The 19800-nt window shown below is 51.0% G+C and overlaps 1 protein-coding gene across 2 annotated transcripts in view; it reads left to right on the forward strand.

Annotated features, from left to right (window-relative positions):
- Positions 1–19800, forward strand: part of LOC105517915 (FYVE, RhoGEF and PH domain-containing protein 5) — a 116738-nt gene that overhangs the window by 89406 nt on the left and 7532 nt on the right. The window contains exons 10-18 of one of the 2 annotated variants that reach the window (XM_011950680.1): positions 735–806; positions 3826–3894; positions 10003–10086; positions 11491–11570; positions 14393–14492; positions 14888–15025; positions 15523–15652; positions 16484–16614; positions 18528–18656. In XM_011950680.1, the coding sequence (XP_011806070.1) occupies positions 735–806; positions 3826–3894; positions 10003–10086; positions 11491–11570; positions 14393–14492; positions 14888–15025; positions 15523–15652; positions 16484–16614; positions 18528–18656 (933 nt within the window). The remainder of the gene's footprint in view (positions 1–734; positions 807–3825; positions 3895–10002; positions 10087–11490; positions 11571–14392; positions 14493–14887; positions 15026–15522; positions 15653–16483; positions 16615–18527; positions 18657–19800) is intronic. The other variant, XM_011950681.1, reaches the window with a different exon arrangement.

A 19800-nucleotide genomic window follows, 5' to 3' on the forward strand; every position in this document is an offset into this window, starting at 1 on the left:
CACTACAGTGAGAGCAGTGTTCTCTTGTACTTCCTGCATCATAAGTGGAAATGGAACCACAATTATTCATTTTTTACTGCATAGGATTTTATGTCCAAAACCATAGATAATGGAAAGGACTTTTCAGGGCACATTGTCTACCCACAATGCTCACCTTACAACTTTAGAACCTGCCCTGTGTAAGGTTCAAGGGGCACCTGCCCACAGGGTGGGTGCTTGTTGTATCTAGGATTATGGGGTGCTGTGCAGAGGATACAGGGGGCCTGTCATTTTACATTTTGTGGCTAACCCAGTGAGGTACTGACAGGGCACACTTATTTTTCTAACTACGAGCCTCCGCAGAGTGTGGACCCAGTTTCCTCCACAGGTTTTATGGGCTACAAGCCAGAAGGGCGTGAGGCCAGCCTTGGGTCCGGTGAAGTCCCCATGCTCCAGGCCTCATGAGGGACATAGGCTTAGAGAGCGTAGGAGCAGTTTTCCAGAGAAACACTGGGATGCTGGACTGCACAGCAAGGCCAGGCAGCTGGTTCCACAGCACACAGAGCCATGGTGGTGGCTCCCTGCAGACCCAGGCTCGGGTCCCAGTCCTGCCTCATACAGGAGGTTGGATTTGGGGCAGGCCTTTCCGGGCTTCATTTTTGTCTGAAACAGAAGCAATGCCATGGCTTACAGAGGAGATAAGACGCCTGGAAGGGGCCCTGACCATCTCCCCCTCACCCCATTCCCACCCACAGGAAAACCTGCAGAAGCTGGTCCACATTGAGCACAGCGTCCGGGGCCAAGGGGATCTCCTCCAGCCAGGAAGGGTGAGTGCCGCCGCCTTGGGCAGGGGCAGAGGGTGGCTGGGCGAGGCTCCGATAAGCCCCATTGTTCACTGGGCTGGCCCCAGACAGGGCTGGCTGCAGGTGCTGTCTACCCATGGAGGGCAGGCAGGCGGGTGGGCGTGGGCTCACTGGATTCTCCTGGCCGGGGCCCTCGGCTACCTTCCCTGGGGTTCTCCACCCCATGTGTTGCCTGCAAAGCAGTTAAAGACTCAGCACCAGTTTCTTTTTTTCGTGTTGCCTGTGGCTCTCCTCACCTCCAAGAAGAGGAAGCACCAAGTATTTTCAGTGCCGAGTTGCTGGGAAAACAGAAAATGATCTCCCAAGAGCAAGTCCCCAGAAAACTTCTTAAAGATAACATTCTTGAAGAGATAAATTCACTCTCTTTAAAGCTTCCAAATGGAAAATGTAAAACTCAGCTTAAAAACAGTAAAAAATATGTTCATTACTAGTTATGCTCCATAAAGGACAAGAGACAAAGGAATGAAAGTGCATGCTCAGGGGAATTTTCCTCGAGGTTAGCAGGTGTCTCATGGGACTGAGATGCTGTCAAGTTACATTTAGTATTTTGGCCAGGATCATGAGTTTGGTAAATTGTTTCTTAAACATCTATTTGTAGCTCCAGAATTAAGGGGACTATAGCAGCTGTTCCCAGGTCTTCGGCTGTTTTAGACCTTCAGAGGCTCTGTTCTGAATGGACTCCTCATGGGTACAAGCCAAGGAGAGAGTCATGGCTTGGACTACCCAGAATCCTGAAAGAGACAGTCTTGAGCACCATGATCCCAAATGTTGAAATCCCAAAAGATCAAGATCCCAAAAATATAATTCTGGAAAAAATAATTTAGAAAAATATTTAAAAGATATTTATATTTTGAAAAAGGGAATTTATGGGGCCGGGCGCGGTGGCTCACGCCTGTAATCCCAGCACTTTGGGAGGTGGGCGGATCACGAGGTCAGGAGTTCGAGATCAGTCTGGCCAACATAGTGAAACCCCATCTCTACTAAAAATACAAAAAATTAGCCAGATGTGGTGGCCTGTAGTCCCAGCTACTCAGGAGGCTGAGGCAGGAGAATCGCTTAAACCCAGGAGGCTGAGGTTGCAGTGAGCCGAGATCATGCCATTGCACTCTAGCCCGGGCGTCTCAAAAGAATAAATAAATAAAAAGAAATAATAAATAAAAAGGGAAATTATTTATTTATCTTTTTTTTTTTTTTTTTTTGAGACTAAGTTTAGCTCTTGTTGCCCAGGCTGGAGTGCAGTGGCGCGATCTCGGCTCACCGCAACCTCCACCTCCCAGATTCAAGCAATTCTTCTGCCTCAGCCTCCCGTATAGCTGGGATTACAGGCACGAGCCACTGCCACGCCTGGCTGATTTTGTGTTTTTAGTAGAGACGGGGTTTCTCCATGTTGGTCAGGCTGGTCTCACACTCCCTACCTCAGGTAATCTGCTCACCTCGGCCTCCCAAAGTGCTGTGATTACAGGCATGAGTCACCGTGCCCGACGGGAATTTATTTAAGAAACATAAAAACACAACAGAATACTTCATAGGCCACTTTATACAATAAAATAGGCACTAAGAACATACATAATTCTGCAAGCATAAGCGCTGCTGTATGCTAACAATAGTTCCATGGGTCAAGACTAAGCACACAAACCATATTCATAAAAGAAAGGTCAAATAGGGAAATGTATCAGTGTATGTCACTATGGTTAGTAATGGTATGCACCCAGCCTTATAACTGTGGCCATCTGAAATGCCATGACAAATAACCGAAGGCTTTTGATGAGCTCAGTCAAAAATTGTGACGGGTCACCACAATATATGCAGCCACCCATAGAGCTAAGATCTCAGGAAATGTTATCTTTCACAAATGCAAATGTACAAAAAGGGTATCTCCATTCATTGAGGAAGTTTGTGTTTTTAAGTACATACACAGTGCTTACACACAAATTCAACATTGCGATAATGCACTTTTCTTTCCTTTTTTTTTTTTTTTTTTGAGACAGAGTCTTGCTCTGTTGTCCAGGCTGGAGTGCAGTGGCGTGATCTAGACTCACTGCAGCCTCTGCCCCCTGGGTTCAAGTGATTCTTCTGCCTCAGCCTCCCGAGTAGCTGGGACTACAGGCACGCACCACCACACCTGCCTTATTTTTGTGTTTTTAGTAGAGATGGAGTTTCACCATATTAGCCAGTCTGATCGTGAACTCCTGACCTCGTGATCTGCCCGCCTCAGCCTGCCAAAGTGCTGGGATTACAGGCGTGAGCCACCGCGTCTGGTTATGATAATGCACTTTTCAGGAAGCCAAATTTGAAAAAAAAAAAAAAAAATACATGAATTAGAACCCTATAAAAGTCTATATACAGTTTATACCTCCAGTATTGGAAATGATGCAGAATGTAATACAGAGCATGGTGAATTGCTTTGCCAGGTTTCCAGGTGTTCCTCAATCCAGTCAGGTTGATGCCTAAAAATTAACCATCACAAGTCCACCCCTTGTCAGCTCAGCCCCCCTCACACATCTCCTTAAATCATACTTAATTATAATTCCGCCTAACGTAATGCAGCTCTCCTGTGATTGTGATTTTCAGAATTTTGTGAGTGTTTTGTTTTTTTGCGACAGGGTCTTATTAAGTTGCCCAGGCTGGTCTTGGACTCCTGAGCTCAAGTGACACTTTCGAGTAGCTGAGGCTACAGACACACGCCATGGCACCCAGGCTGATATTTGGAATTTTTTATGTTAAGGATTTTAGACTTTTGAGATTTAGACTTTAGGGATTATGACATTCAGGGTGCTGTCTTTCAGGACTATGACCCAGCCCTGCTCTAGCATATACAGCACCTCTCTTGTGAGCAGGGATTTATCTGCTAGCTGCTCTTGGGTCCTCTGGGAGGCTTTATGATTTAAGTTTCCACTCAGGGGCCTTCCCCACACCCTTGTGGGGGGCATCAGCCTTCAGGAGGCATCAGCCTGACAGCCCAGTTCTGCTTCTCTCCCCACAGGAGTTTCTGAAGGAAGGGACGCTGATGAAAGTAACAGGGAAAAACAGACGACCCCGGCACCTATTTCTGGTAAGTGCCTGGTCCCCAAGGCCAGCTCAGGAACTGTCAAGTTCTGTGAGGTTTTCGAGGGCCCTAATTCAAGGACAAGTGGAAGAGGGTGAGAGGAGAGTAGAACAGAACAGAAATTTGGGGGTGAGGATCATTCCGGACAGCTGAGAGCTTCGCCCTTGGACACCACAGCCTACTGCTCATTTGTTATTTGAATGATTTGGAGTGGAATGTTGGCGAGATGTAGTTGCCCACATCCCCACCGTAGATGTCTGTCAACCACCTTATCTAATGCTCGGAGAACCAAGGTCCAGAAAGGAAAGTCGCTGTAGCCAGGCCTCCCGAGAGGATGGTGGCAGAAGCCCAGGAAGGAGCCAAGGGTTGTGACCCAAGTCCTGCACTTTCTCTACTGTGCAGGAGACTCGACGTGATTTAACATTTTTGCTTATGGACAGCTGGAGTCTTGCATACCAGGGAGTGTCCCGGCCTAGGGTGTAGCTGTATCGGCCTTAGTGGCTGTTGAGTGCCCCAGTCCTGAGACCCCCAAGTGGCCATGTCTTTCAAGCTCTCTGCTGGGCACAGTTTTTCTCTTGCTTCTGCACTTCTGCTGTCATTCGTTGTTCTGTCCGCCATGGCTGCCTCTCCCAGCTTCCTCATACTTCGTTAGAGCACCGTGTGCAGTGGGAGAGACAGGCTGTGGTAAGAGTCTACAAACTCTCTCTGTTCCAGGTGTTGACTGAGCACCTCATGTGTGCTGGTGCTAGAAACAAAGAAAGAAAAATCCCAGGTCTTGCCCTCAGCCATCAGAGTCTAATGGGAGGGAGAAGCAAGCAGACAGCCCATTGTAAATGCAGAGTTATGAGCGTGATATGGAGGGAATCTCGGGTGCAAAGAGGACTAAAGAGGGCCGGAGGTAAAGAGAAGAGGAGCCACAGCCACGACAGCGCTGCCGTGTATGGAATATCTGCCGGGTGCGCACGCTGTGCTCAGTGTTTCATATGCTTCCTGAAGAAAATTCTACCCGAGTTCACCCTGGAGGAAGGATGGAAGTTTGGCGGGTGCACTAAGGAAGGGCATTTCAGGAGACGGAAGGGCCTAAGCAAAGGATAGAGGCATGAGGAGTGTGGTGTCTTGGAGGAGCTCTGTGAGCCTCAAGAAGCCTTTGTCTGCAGCCTTCTGCTCCCGAGTGGGGTCTTCCCCATGCCCCAAATAGGCCCTGCCCATAGAGGGGCCACTTGAGGGCTGAATTCCAGAGAGAGCTGGTGGCACTGGTGGAGAAATCCTGAGCCTGTCTAGGAAGTATGGGGCCTGCAGTGCTGGCAGGGTGTGCTGGGCCCGGATGGCTGGTGGCCTCAGGCTCTGCATGAGGCACTAAGTGACCCAAGTCCAGAGTCTCCCTCCCTCCCCTCCCTCCTAAGAGCTGTTTCTTTCCTCCCCTGAGAATGCCTCACTCTGGCTAGTCAGTGCTGCAGTGGGTGAGATTTAGCTGCAGGCAAGAGGAGAGTGGGCCCCCGGGGGGATTTTGAGAGGGATCTGAGAGCCAAGCAGCGTGTGGTTTAGATTTGGGTTCTCAGAAGGATTTCAAAGCCCCCACAGATGCTTGAGTCCTTTTCTCTAGGTCGTCTTTTTTTTTTTTTTAACCTCTGCTTAAACGCCTCCAGTGTTGGGGAACTCACTGCCTGCTGTAACATTCATTCATTCTGCAGCCTATTATCCATCTCCTCTGCGTGCCAGGAACTGTGCTGGTGTGTAGACATAGCCTCTGCCCTGCTGTGGGTCTTGGAGTCCAGTGGTGGAAGACATTTTTTATTCCATGTTAGACAAGTCTAAATTTTGAAAATTCCCGACTGGGCGCGATGGCTCATGCCTGTAATCGCAGCGCTTTGGGAGGCTGAGGCAGGCGGGTCATTAGGTCTGGAGTTCGAGACCAACCTGGCGAACATGGTGAAACCCCATCTCTACTAAAAATACAAAAAATGAGCCAGGCATAGTAGCGGGTGCCTGTAGTCCCAGCTACTCAGGAGGCTGAGGCAGGAGAATGGCTTGAACCTGGGAGGCGGAGGTTGCAGTGAGCCCAGATCGTGCCACTGCACTCCAGCCTGGGCGACAGAGTGAGACTTCATCTCAAAAAAAAAAATTCTCTCCATTGAGGAGACATCCCTGAATGTAGGGGCAGGTAATGAGCCAGACGGAACTGGTTAGATCCTGCCCCGTGGGACACTTACTTCTTCTGTGACCCTTGGACAACTCACAGACATGTGCGAGCCTCAAGTTTCCCACCAGGAAAAGTGGAAAGACTGGGTGGTTTTGAGAATTAAATTCCTGGCATTTAATTACGTGCCTGGGAGGTAGAAGCCACTTATCTGATAGTAGTTACAACAGTTTCTTCCTTCCCATTGACAGTTGTTCCATGGGTCACAGGTCCTCCCTCTCTATCTAGAGCTACAGATTTCATCAGCTCCCTACCCCAGCACAGCCCTGCAGGGAGTTGGGTCCCTGTGAATTCCCCCTCTTCAGGATGCAAAAGGGAGGCCATACAGGATGGCGATGGAGAGGCAGACAGACCAGATGCAGACCCCAGCTCTGACAGTGACTGGTGTGAGACCCATGGGCACATCCCATTACCTCCCTGAGCTTCAGCTCCCTGATGTTTAAAACAAGGGAAGCAGTGAGGTGGCAGTTGGCACAGGGTGGAGCTCTGTCTTGGCCCCTCAGCCATTTGCATCTGGCCACCTCCTCTGGCCATGCCCCTCTGATCTCTGTGCCTCTCCCAGGGACCTTGAATGCCAGGAACAGACACAGCAGCCTGGCTTTCCCCAATCTGTCCTCACCCCGTTCTCTGCTTCATCTGTCCCTGGTCTTGGCTCACTGGCCCTCACACACCTGAGGCTCTTTGAGAAGGGTGCCAGCTCCTCCCCTTCAAGCCAAGCTCAGATAGCACTTTCTACGGAAGCCTAGCCGCCACCCCCGCTTCCCCTCCCCCTCCTCCTCCTCTAGCCCTGCTTTTCCTCTACCCCCACACTCCCCCAGTCTGGCATGGCCCTTTATCAGAACATCTCCTTCCCTCAGGGATAGGCCTGCGTCCCTCTGATTACCCCGCCATGATTAGGCCATAAGCCCCACAGTCTGAACCTGGGCCCTCTTGTTCCTCTGGCTCAGCACAGCCTTTCCACTGAGCAGTGTTGATAACTGTCTAATGCAGGCGTACGTGGGAGTAGGGCGGCCCGACAGGTGCTCAAGCCAGGGAGTGCCATGGTGAACAGACACACTTAGGAAGAATTTTTCTTCCTCAAAGGTGCCAGTTTCAGAAAATAATCTGAACTGCAGAACAGAGTCGGGGCATCTGAGCGCCCGTGCCCAGCAGTTTTGTTAGATTGCGGAAAGTGTCCCATGCTGCAGGTGGGGCTGCCCCCTGGTGGCTCCTTACAGTGGGAAGCCCCTACCCATTCTTGATGGGCTTTTCCTCCTTCCTCCAAGCTGGGGCTGTAAAGCATGTACTTTGAAGCAGGCAGGAGAGCCATGGGCAAATTAGGAGGCAGCCTGGTCCTGAACCCCGAAGGAAACCTTAGGGTGCTCATGAAAGTTGCCATGGCAGCAGGAGCTTGAGGGACCATCACAGAGAGGCTGGGGCTGCTCTCCCAAGTGACACAGGTCGGTTCCCTGAGGCTGGGAGGGTTCATGGGCAAGGTTCGTGAACCTGTGCGCAGGTTCACTGTGGGAGCAGCTCTGACATTCCCTCCCGAACACACTGGAGGGACACTCATCAAGCCATACCCCTGGCTCCACTACCTGCTAGCTGTGACCTCAGGCATGGCCTCTGGCCTCTCTGGGCCTCAGTTTCTCCCTCTGGGAAATGAGGATGATGATCATGGTGCCTGCACATTAGTACTGTGGGAGTGTACATTAGGACTGTGGGAGTGAAGTCAGGGGTTTGGTCCAGTGCCTGGTGCAGAATCAGTGTCAGTGCACCATATCGCCTGCCACTCTTAGAAAGCAGGGCAAGAACAGGGCTTCACAAACTAGAGCTGCAGGCCAACGCCAGCCGGACGCCAATTTTTGTTGATAAAGTTCTGTTGGAACACAGCCACGTGCATTCTGTCATGGGTCGTCTGTGGCTGCTTTGCACAGCAGCAGAGTTGAGGGGTGGAAGCAGAGGCCTGAAACATTCAACACCTGGCCCTCACAGTTAAGTGCACCAACCCCCACCCACTCCAACTCTGTTGGGACACAGCAAGGCCCAGAGAGAGGGAGAGGTTCCTGAGGTCCCATGGAGGGGTCAGTGGTGGGCCAAGTCTCCTGCATTGCCATAGCTGGAACCTTGGAGTCCCGAGAAGAGCTAGCTGTGGGAAACCTCATTCTGTTCCCTCAGCAGGCTCTGTCTATCAGGGGAAGAGAAGTATTCATTCTGACTTTTCACATGCATTGTCTTGTTCCGTCCTTACACACCCCTACTTCATGTTTTCTTCCATGCCTGCGGGGCTCTCCTTGGCTCATGTCAGCACCATGCGTAGAGGACTTGCCTTGGTTCACATTGGCACCATGTGTCCAGGACTTATCCTGGTTCACGTTGATGCCATGTGTCCAGGGCTCACTCTGGTTTATGCTGGCACCATGTGTAGAACATTCAATTTGGTTCATGTTGGCACCATGTGTGTAGGGCTCATCCTGGTTGATGTTGGCGCCGTATGTCCAGGGCTCACCATAGTTCATGTTGGCAACATGTGTACAGGGCTCACCCTGACTGATGTTGGTGCCATGTCTGGGGCTCACCCTGTTTCATGTTGGCGCCGTGTGTACAGGGCGCACTTTGGTTCACATTGGTGCCACGTGCACACAGCGCTCCCTAGTTCATGTTCCAGGTGGAAAGGTCTCCCCCTGGTTGATGTTGGCGCCATGTGTACAGGGCTCCCCCTGGTTCATGTTGGTGCCATGTGTAAAGGACTCCCCTGGTTCATGTTGGCTCCATGTTTAGTGGGCTTATTCTGGTTCATTTGGCCCCGTGTGAAAAGGGCTCACCCCAGGTTCATATTGGTCACATATGGAGAGGGCATTCTCTGCGTGTCCATGATAAGTAATGGTGGTAGTGTTGCCCATTTCCCAGAGGAGCCTGAGACTCAGCTGAGGAAAGGGCTTGGTCATATAGTCTCCACGCTGGTCCATAACGTGGTCAGGATTTACAACCCTGAGCGTGATGTCATCTTCTCACACCTGAAATTGTTTAGCTAAACAGAAATACTCTCTCCTAAGGAGATAAAGTGACTTTCATTACATGTCTTTCTATATGCCCTGCTGTTGGGAGGGCTTTAGTTGTTAATTCAACAAATATTAATTGAGCACCTACTCTGTGAAGGGACCTGGAAGTACAGCAGCAAGCAGGGCCCACCACTTTCCTCTCCTCAAGGTGTCTCCCAACCCTTCCTTAACTATACTTTATTGAGCTTTAATTTTTATAGTGAAATGCATCAACCTTAAGCATATGTGTTAGTCGGTACTGACAAGTGTATATCACAGTGTAACCACCACCTGGGTCGAGATGTGGAACATCTCCAACCACCAGAAAGTTCCTCTGTGCCTGTTTGGAGTTCATTTCTCCCAACCCCGGGGGCCCCCATCAACCAGTGGCCTGACTTTCATCCCTCTTTAGATTAGTTCTGCCTGTTCTGGAATGTCACAGAAATGTCATCAAACAGCGTAACTCTCTTGTGCCTCGCTTCTTCACTCAGCATGATTTTGAGATACATCCACGTGGTGGTATGTATTGGCGGCGTGTTCCTTCTGGCTGCTATAAGGTATTCTGTGGTATGGATAGACCAGTTAGCTTATCCATTCACCTGCAGATAGACATTGGAATTGTCCCCACTATTTGGCTGTTACAAATAAAGCCCCTGTGAACATTCTCACACATGACTTCTTGAGGGCATATGCGTTTATTCCCCTCGAGCATTGAACCAGGAGTAGAATGGCAAGGAAGGGGCTCACATTTTGGCCACAATGTTTCTGCGCACCTGTGGGGGTTACTGAGGAATACAACATGCCTGTGCACAGCGGAGCTCGGGGATCCTTTGAGGACAGAAGCCTGGCGCAGCCGTCTGGGACCAGGGGACTCTAACGGGGTTTCCCTCTCTCCAGATGAACGATGTGCTCCTGTACACCTATCCCCAGAAGGATGGGAAGTACCGGCTGAAGAACACATTGGCTGTGGCCAGCATGAAGGTAAATGTCTGGTGGAAGGTACCCCAGGGTTGGGGGACAGGGAGACCCCAGGGGAGAAAGGGACAGCATCTTGCTCCTAGCAGCACCCAGACCAGCTGGAAGAGGGAGGCCCTGTGGAAACAGTATTGGGCTACAGCAGGTTGGTGCCCAGGGAGAGGAGAGGGGGATGGAGGGCTTCCTGGAAGAGGGGACTGAACCCTTAGAGTGGGTAATATTTGGTCGGATCAGGAGGAAAGAGAGGGGGGCATCCTACAAGGAGGAAAATGCATAAGGAAGGGCCTGGGTTGGGGGAACAAGCAGGTGTTTGGTAATTTTTTTTAATTGTGATAAAATACATATTATTTTTAAAGTAACCATTTTTAAATGTACAGTTCTGTGGCACTAAGCACATTTACATTGCTGTGTATCCAGCGCCACCATCCATCTCAGAACTCTTTCCTCTCCCCAGACTGAACTCGGCCAACATTAAACACCAACTCTCCATTCCCCTCTCCTTCCCAGCCCCTGGTACCCACCGTTCTACTTTCTGTCTCCATGAATTTGACTGCTCTGGATACCTCGAATGAGAGGGGTCACACAGTATTGGTCCTTGTTTCACTTAGCACAGTGTCCTCAAGGTTGATCCCTGTCATCTGTAGTATGGGTCAGAATTTTCCTTCCGTTGTGTGGATAGACCACATGGTGTTTATTCAACCCTCTGCCGATGGACACTGGGTGGCTTCCACCTTTAGGCTGTTGTGAGTAATGCTGTTGTGAATATGGGCATATGTGTGGGGCTTAGCTCCATGTAACTTGGTCCCAAAGATGGGAACACTAGGGAGCTACTGGGGACCTTGAGGAGCAGGAGGTTTTAGGAAGTTAATTCTGGTGCAACAGGGGGCTGAAGTCAGAGAGGGCGACACTGAGGTGGGACAGTGGAGCCGCAGGTGGTTCTCATTGTCAAGGGCAGAGGCAGGGATGGCCAGGAGAGCTGTAAGAGGCACTGTGCAATCTCTCTTGATCCTGTAGGCTCTTTACCATGGGGAAGGGGAAGGAGGAAGCACCTTTCTCAGCATGGAGGTTTGTTCCCTTTTGGAACCAAAGGCTCTATTGAGGAGACTGTTAGAAAAAGGAATGGGAGACATGGTCACTGGGCAGGTACTTGACAGTGCACCTGGGGTTGCCCAGGCTGGTCCATGAGCATGATGCTCTGCAGCCTTCCCAGCGGTGGGTGAGTGGCCAAGAATGACGGAGCTGGCAGCCAGGTACCTTTAACAGCACCTACCATCACAGAAAGGTATGCCCTGGGGCTAGAGAACGGCAGTAGGTGGACACGGTCCCTCTGTTCATCTGCTGCCAGGAGAAGCCGGTGTGCACTTGCCCCTCCCTGCCCCACCCTGAAGGAGGCTGCTGTTGGTTTTCCAGGTCAGCCGCCCTGTGATGGAGAAAGTGCCCTACGCTCTAAAGATTGAGACTTCCGAGTCCTGCCTGATGCTGTCTGCGAGGTACGGGCAGGTGGAGGGAGGATGGCGCACAAGGCAGAGGTGTGAGCATGGGAAGTTTCAGAACAACAGATAAGGATGTGCCGTTTTTATTTTGGTATCCTTCTGGGTCAAAGGACTTTTTTTCTTTTCCGTGTTTCCTAACCTTTTGGGGAATTTGATAAAAACTTTTCTCCCCTCAAAAAATGTACACACTCATCAAATTTTATATACAACTTCAGGGGTTTCTAGACACCATGGCTTAAATACGACAGCAGCAGTGTCTCATGTTTGTGGAGCTCTTTATGGATGATTGGGTCTCTGTAGCAACACGAAAAGTTAAGGCAAGTAAAAAATGTATTGTGTGCTGCTGTTCATAAAGTGGCCTGCCTTTTTGCTTTCCTGTCTAGAAGATGAGAGAAAAGAAATAATAAGTGAGCGTTCAACACTTATGTTGCCCTGTCTCTGTGGTGTCTTAGTCCATTCAGGCCACTGTAACAAAAATACCATAAACTGGGTGGCTTATAAACAACAGAAATTTGTCATAGGCTGGAGGTCAGGAAGTCCAAGGTCAAGGCACTGGCAGATTTGGTGTCTGGTGAGGTTCTGCTTCCTGGTTCAAAGACGGTGCCTTCTCACATAGACAGTGCCACCTTATATGGTGGGAGGAGCAAGGGTCTCTCTGGGACCTCTTTTATAAGAGCACTAATCTCATTCGTGAGGGCTCCACACCTATGGCCTCATAACCTCCCAAAGGCCCTGCCTCCCAACATCAGTGCTTTTGGGAAGAGGATTTCTGCATTTGAATTTGGGGGAACACAAACATTCAGACCACAGGGGTCATGGCCTTTCTATCAGAAAGGTCTGCATTTTCTCCAGGCCCTCAGGTTGCCTGGGATCCTCATCTCTGGCTTCAGACCATGACCTTAAAGAGCATCCCCTTTTCCTTCTCTCAGGGCAAGGTAAGCTCAAGCTCTCAAGGGCTTGGAAACCAGGCAGGTATGGCTCCAGCTAAGGGCAGTTCTTTAGCCAGGGACGTGCATGGCAGGGGTCAGCAGGGCTTCTGCGGCTTGGGTGTCTCCTCTCAGGAAGCCCATGACCCTGGGATGGCAGCGGTGCCCATCACATGGGGGTTTATCCTGCGTTGGGGTGGTTCTGAGTGTGAAATGGGATCTAAATGCACTCATGCACATGCATTCTCATAGATGCATTTTCTCATTAAAATCATTTATTAGGTGGGGCATGGTGGCTCATACCTGTAATCCCATCACTCTGGGAGGCTGAGGCTGGAGGATTACTTGAGGCCAGGAGTTTGGGACCAGCCTGGGCAACACAGTGAGACCCTGTCTCCAAAAAAGAATTAAGCATGTATTAGCTACACTTCAGTGCCAGGTCCGGGGCTGAAGACACAAACAATTTAGCCCTTGTTGTGCTCTCCAGGAGCCCACATTACAGGTAGGAGAGTTTTAAACTGCTTCAGATGCAGGGCAGTAACTGCTGTAACAATTAATAGTGGTAATGACAACAGTAGCAGGCATTGGACACCTGTCAGGCCTCAGGCACCTCCGTGATCCTCATCACCACCCTTAGAGCTGGGGTTTGTGGCTCTTCCATGCATAGGGAGTCGAGGCTTGCAAAAGGGTCACACAGCCAGGTGAGGTGGAACTGGAGTTTGAACCCGGGACTGTGTGGACCAGAGCTCTTATCTATTACAGTCTACGGCATGAGGGAGTAGAAGAGGGCTTGGAAACCCAAAGGAGGGACTGCCCCATCTGGAGGAGTGAGGGAAGTCTTCCTGGAGGAGATGATGCCTGGGTGGGGGTTGTGGCCTCACCTCTCCTTGTGATAAAATCAAGGGCAGGAGGCTGCCAGCATATAGTTTCTGTTAGTCCGGCCATGACATGAAGGTGGTGACCTTTCCAAGGTCACACGTGGCCTTTAGGTGGGGCTGCCCATCTCCCAGGGCGAGGACAGTGGCCTTTAGTATGCCAGTCACCTTCCTGCTAGTCCAGACACTTCACACTTGAAGCTCCCAAGGGACAGCAGGACCCATTCATCGCCTTTTAGAGACATGGTGTCTTGCTGCCCACAGTGCTGATTCAGCCACTGCCTGGCAGCACTGCTCCTGCCCAGGCCAGCGGGCCCTTATGCTTGCTTTCTGGGGCAGGCTGCACACTTATCTGCGGTGTAGGTGCGACATCTAGTGGACACTGTGAGAACTCCACCCAGCTACCTGGCACACAGCCCAGGCGTAGCTCTTGCCCCTCAAGAAGCCCTCCCTGGTGCAGAGCAGGGACTTGGAAAGTGCCTGTTGGATGACTGGGAAGCTATGTGGGGAGATGAGGAAGGTGGGAGACAGAGATGTTTACCTTTGCCAGCTCCCACCTACGCCTCGTCCTCCACAGGTACCCAGCCCTCTGTCCCCTGCCAGCCTGTTTCTCCTAAAGTTTGGGAGAAACTTTAAAGTTTCCTAAAGGAAACTAAAGTTTGTCTCCTAAAGGCCCTCTGGGCCTTCCTAATGACTCTTGCTTTTGCACAATGTTAACAATGTGGTTCCACGTCCCACATCTTCCTTCATCTCCACAGCAGCCCTGGGAGTTAGGGGAATATTGTTGCTATTCCAGTATAGGAAGAAATAGGTCCAAGGACAGCTAATGGACCAGTGGTCTGCTAGTAAACCTAGTGTGGCAGGTGATCTGTTCTTTGGTGGTGGTTCTGGGCAGTGTGAGAGGTGTAGGCTCAAGGGAGGAGGATGGGGCATCTGAGTGAGGACCTCATCCATGCTGAGATGGAGGGTGGGAGGCAGAGCTGCTCCTGCCTTTGCTCACTGCAGCCCATGCCCACAGCTCCTGTGCAGAGAGGGACGAGTGGTATGGCTGTCTGAGCAGAGCCCTCCCTGAGGACTACAAGGCCCAGGCTCTGGCTGCATTCCACCATAGCGTGGAGGTGAGTGGGTGGGTGGGGCCCACGGGCCACTAGCCTCAGAGACCTGGGGTTCCCTGGGCGGGCACTGCTGTCACCACTCACACCCAGATGGAGGTGTAGCTCCTGTCCTTGGGGCACTGGCTCCCCCCACCCCTCTGCTATGCTCCCACCCTAGTCAGGGGCGGCCTCCATGCAACTTAGGAGCCTGGCACCCCCAACCCCGTTCTCACAGTCTGGCTGTTTCCCAACCAAGAGTGAGCATCCTGGAGGGTGCAGGAGAGGCCTTCAGCATCAGACCCACTCACCCACACATGCACACACCCTGTACAGAGAAGCAGGGCAGGGCTCACTGGGCTATGCATCTGGCTGGTCTCCTGGCCACATTCCACATTACTCAGCCAATTCTGTTGCTGCAGATACGAGAGAGGCTGGGGGTTAGCCTTGGGGAGAGGCCCCCAACCCTGGTGCCTGTCACACATGTCATGATGTGCATGAACTGCGGCTGCGACTTCTCCCTCACCCTGCGGCGTCATCACTGTCATGCCTGTGGCAAGGTGAGTTGCTCCATCTGGGGTGAGTGTGTGTATGGGGGTGGGGTGGGGGAAGGGCATGTCCCTGCCCAGCTGGGGGCTCAGGGATATCCAGCAGCTACTGCAAGCCCCAGAGTGAGTTGTGTTCACACCAACCCGAGAGGTACAGATTGCTAATTCCCATTTCATAGATCGTCAGACCAGAGCTCCAAGTCCCAGGCCCCTTCCACACCACCATGTTTTCAACAGAAAACCATAGCATACATGGCTATTGTGCTTGGAGAAAAAAGTATCGTGTAGTGGTTAAGGGCATAGGTTCATCAGAAAAGCAGATAGGCGCTGGCTCAGAAACAAGATGAAGCCTTGCTGGAAAAGTAGAGGCCACACACAGCTCCATGATCAGAACCCGGGGCTCCCTAAGGGCAGTTGTGGGTGGATTAGCGGAGGGAGTGGAGGGGAGGGATGCAGGTCTCCTTTGCACGCACTGAGAGGGGTGAGAATCTTCCCACCTGGGCCTGCAGATCGTATGCCGGAACTGTTCACGGAACAAGTACCCGCTGAAGTACCTGAAGGACAGGATGGCCAAGGTCTGCGACGGCTGCTTCGGGGAGCTGAAGAAGCGGGGCAGGGCTGTCCCGGGCCTGATGAGAGGTAACCTGGGGACCACTTGCCTTCTTCCAAGTGGCCTGGTGGCTTCTCCCCAGGCTCCAGTGGCTTCTCTGTGGTCCATGGTTCATGCCGGAAACCGCTTTCCCTGGAGGGAGTTGTTCACTCCATGGAGGGAGGAAATAGAGGTTCGAGCTCACACCAGGGCACCATTTCCCAAGATGTGCAAAACTGATCGGTGTCCCCAGAAGAAGAGCTCTGTAGCTAAGCTGAGGAGTCAGTGTGTCTGTAAGGGGACGGAGGCAGGGAACTCCTGTGTCCTTTACCACAGAGGCCTTCTCGTCAAGTGTCCTATGGGCCTGTGTCTTGTGGCACCTTTCTGGGACTAAGGACTATATGAGCCTGGCAGCAAAGGAGCTGGGGTCGGAGGCTGTTCCACACAGGAGCCTTGGGAAGCTGAGCCGGCCCTTGAGAGACCTGGTCAGTGCTGAAGGGATAGGCCTTGCCCTAGCAGGGTGAAGTTCCCAGGAAGGAGAGCAGGTGTATCTTGGGCCTAAAACTAAAGTATTTCTCTTGCCTCCACTCCATGGGGCTAGACTGAGGTCATCAGAGAAGACAGCCCAGTCCCTGCTACCTGGAGGCCTGGAGGTGAAAGGCTGTCCAGCGCCCTGGAAAAGCATCCCCTCCCCATCCCCCATAGCCTTTGTCTGTTCCTGCAGGAGGGAGAGTGCTTGACTTTCAGGTCCCACTTAACCCCCATGGCTCACATTCCTAGAAGGATTTTACAGGAATCAAGCGTTCCAAAGACAAGCGTTCCAAAGACAAGCCACAGGCACGCCTCTCACCTCCCTTCCCCACGGCTTCTTTTGGTTACAGAGCGGCCTGTGAGCATGAGCTTCCCACTGTCTGCACCCCGCTTCTCGGGCAGTGCCTTTTCATCCGTCTTCCAGAGCATTAACCCCTCGACCTTCAAGAAGCAGAAGAAAGTCCCTTCAGCCCTGACAGAGGTAAAGTAGGCAGGCTACCCAAGCGGAAAGTAGGGGATTTGGAAGGTTCATGGTCCTCCTGGGTAGACGGGGTCAGACCCTGCCCTGAACCAGCCTGACCAGTCTCTTCTGGACAGAGCATTCCTAATGGAAGCATCCCAGCTACGAGGACTGACTTGACAGTGATGGTGCTAGGAGACATCTTTCCCATCCTTCTCTCTACCTCTCCCCTCCTCCTCTTTCTTTTCTCTCCTTTTTCTCCTGCCCCATAGCCTAGATGTGGTACTCAAGGAGACTGCACAGATCACAGGGGCTCTTCAGTCTAAAGGAGCCAAATTCCTGGGTTGGTCCTTCCATGTCAGGCCTCTGAGCTACACTGCTCCCTCATCCTGGGGGTCCCAACCCAGCTCAGGCATTGACGTCCCTGGAGGCCATGCGGTCCCCAGGAAACTTCAGAATTGGCTAAACTCAATTGTATCCCACAAATAGGACCAGATTGTATGTCCAATCACAACCACAGACCAATGTATGCCTGTGAATACACAAGGGGTCCACAAGTGTGATCAGCAGCTTCCAAGTTAGTCCATTAATATCAAGTAGCGGGTAGCAAGGGTTTAAAAAAGTGTTAGGGAATGGAAAATTTAAATAGGTACAGTTTTATCCATTAACTTGTTCCTTTTGCAAATTAAAAATCTTGGAAATAACACGGCAGGGCGCGGTGGCTCACGCCTGTAATCCCAGCACTTGGGGAGGCCAAGGTGGGCAGATCACAAGGTCAGGAGATCGAGACCATCCTGGCTAACACAGTGAAAACCCATCTCTACTAAAAATACAAAAATTAGTCGGGTGTGGTGTCACGCGCCTATAGTCCCAGCTACTCAGGAGGCTGAGGCAGGAGAATCACTTGAATCTCAGGGAGGCGAAGGTTGCAGTGAGCTGAGATGGCGCCACTGCACACCAGCCTGGAGACAAAGCGAGACTGTCTCAAAAAAAAAAGAACACATACATGGTTAAACATTTTTCCCAAAAATGTACAAAACAGCACATATGATGAAAAGTGAGTCTCTCATCCTTCCCAGCCTCCCTTAATCCCACCGCCATCAAGTTTCTTATGGATCCTTCTAGAAATTTTCATGCACATACATAATACAGATGTACATTCATATATCTTCTTTTTCTACCCAAAAGACAACATATTATACAGAATCTCTTCTGTTTTCTCCACTTAATTTGTCTTAGAGATCATTTCATAATCACATATATGTATAAAGCTCACATTTTTTACATTGCATTCCTCTTTTACTAGTAAGGAAATTGAGACTTAGAAGTCAGCAAATTGCTCATCATTAACCACCTAGTAATTGGTAGAGCCTGGATGGGAAATCCTAGGTCGGTATTACTCCAGTCCTGTGTTCCTCACCACATAAAGCCTGTGGACAGAATACTACTACCCCCCACCACCACAAAGAGTAGTAATAATAATAAAAGGACTTAACGCTGCACACACCCCACTAGGCAGGAGACTATAAAACCTTTTAGGCCACAATACAAAGAGGATCCCTCCCTAAATGTGAGGAAGAGATAAGTTGAAAGTGCAAGAGTTAATTTTAGAAGGAAGAACCTTTCCCCTAAGTACCTGAACGAAGTTTCTTGAGTCGAGGGGCTGAGGTTGGGAAAGGGAACTAAGAATCTGAAACAGCACTAGGGGGCAGCATCAGCATTCCCAAAGTCATCTGGGTCCATTTATTAAATCCTGTTTCTCAAAAGCATGAAGCACTATCTTGCTGACTTTGGTATTGGGTGGATCCTGAGATCTTATCCAATGTCAAAGCAGTATAAGTAGCCAGATGATTTGCAGTGTCATTTTGAATTGTGCTGTTTGAACTGTGCCCGACCACTGGGGTGACCTGACCACTCTGCTTCCCTCCTGCCAGGTGGCTGCCTCTGGAGAGGGCTCTGCCATCAGTGGCTATCTCAGCCGGTGTAAGAGGGGCAAGCGGCACTGGAAGAAGCTCTGGTTTGTCATCAAAGGCAAAGTTCTCTACACCTACATGGCCAGTGAGGTAGTAGTGATCTGCACTCTCTCCCCTCTTCTGTGAAATGACCCCCTGGGGCCTGCACACATCCTGTCACCTGCAAGGCTGTGTGAGTCCTGGCTGCTGAGCCAGTTCTCGTGGCAGTCAAGTCTTTAGTGAGCAATGCCATGTGCTCAGTGTTGCTGTGGCTACACAACCACTCACCACTTCACAATCTAAGGAATTTGCAGTTTCTTTGTGGAGATAAGAAGGTACGGACCTGCCAACCTGTGCCGCAAAGTGTTTAAATGTCACAGGCCCAGCATCTAGGACAAAGACGGGACAAGCCAGCCATGCCACAAAAGAAAATGCCTTCCTACTGTCTACTTAGATTGCTTGGGGCAAAATTCAGCAGTGTGGAGGAAGCTACTCCCTTTTTGTCCATCCATCTCTTTTATAGGGTAACTCTGGTAACTCTTCTAAAGAAAACTGAAATCTGTATTTTATAGAGTATCTTACTTTAGGCGAGAGAACCTTGGATATCAAGTTTACTTCCAGAGTAGACAGATGTGTGGCCGTGGTTGTGTAGCAGGGTGCTATCTGGCCCCGACCCAGGCTGAACCTGTTGGATAATGTGAAACATTTCTATCTCCACGCCCCACCAGCTGGTGGCTTCTAGGTGGTCAGGCATAGCTTCAGCTTTGAAAATGGGAGTTAAACGTATTCTGATGAGCTGCAGAGGGTGGCTGCTTTGCGCCACTGGGATGTGCATGTCAGATAGGACTGGCCCTTCTCCCCTGGCCACAGATGCTAGCAAATGTGCAAAAGGCACTTCCTTCTTTGGGGCATGAAGCTTCCCTCTGGAAGGACCTGCAACTGTGAAGGTTGCAGTGTGCCCGTCCCCAGGGATCACAGAGGATGGCTTTCTAGAAGAAATTGCTTTGGAGCCATACTTAAACACTTAGCAAGGCCCCACATCTGTTTACTCTAAGCAAAGCAGGCAGACAGGGGATCTGCCATAGGCCTGAGTGGCTTGGGCACCCTGTGAGCCACACCCCACCCTGAGGGGCCTTTGCCTATGTCCACAGGTGGAGCCTTCCACACTGTGGGGATTTTTTTTTTTTTTGAGACGGAGTCTCGCACTATCGCCCAGGCTGGAGTGCAGTGGCCGGATCTCAGCTCACTGCAAGCT

This window comes from Colobus angolensis, unplaced genomic scaffold (genome assembly GCF_000951035.1).
Source record: "Colobus angolensis palliatus isolate OR3802 unplaced genomic scaffold, Cang.pa_1.0 Scaffold31, whole genome shotgun sequence".
Classification (NCBI taxonomy): domain Eukaryota; kingdom Metazoa; phylum Chordata; class Mammalia; order Primates; family Cercopithecidae; genus Colobus; species Colobus angolensis.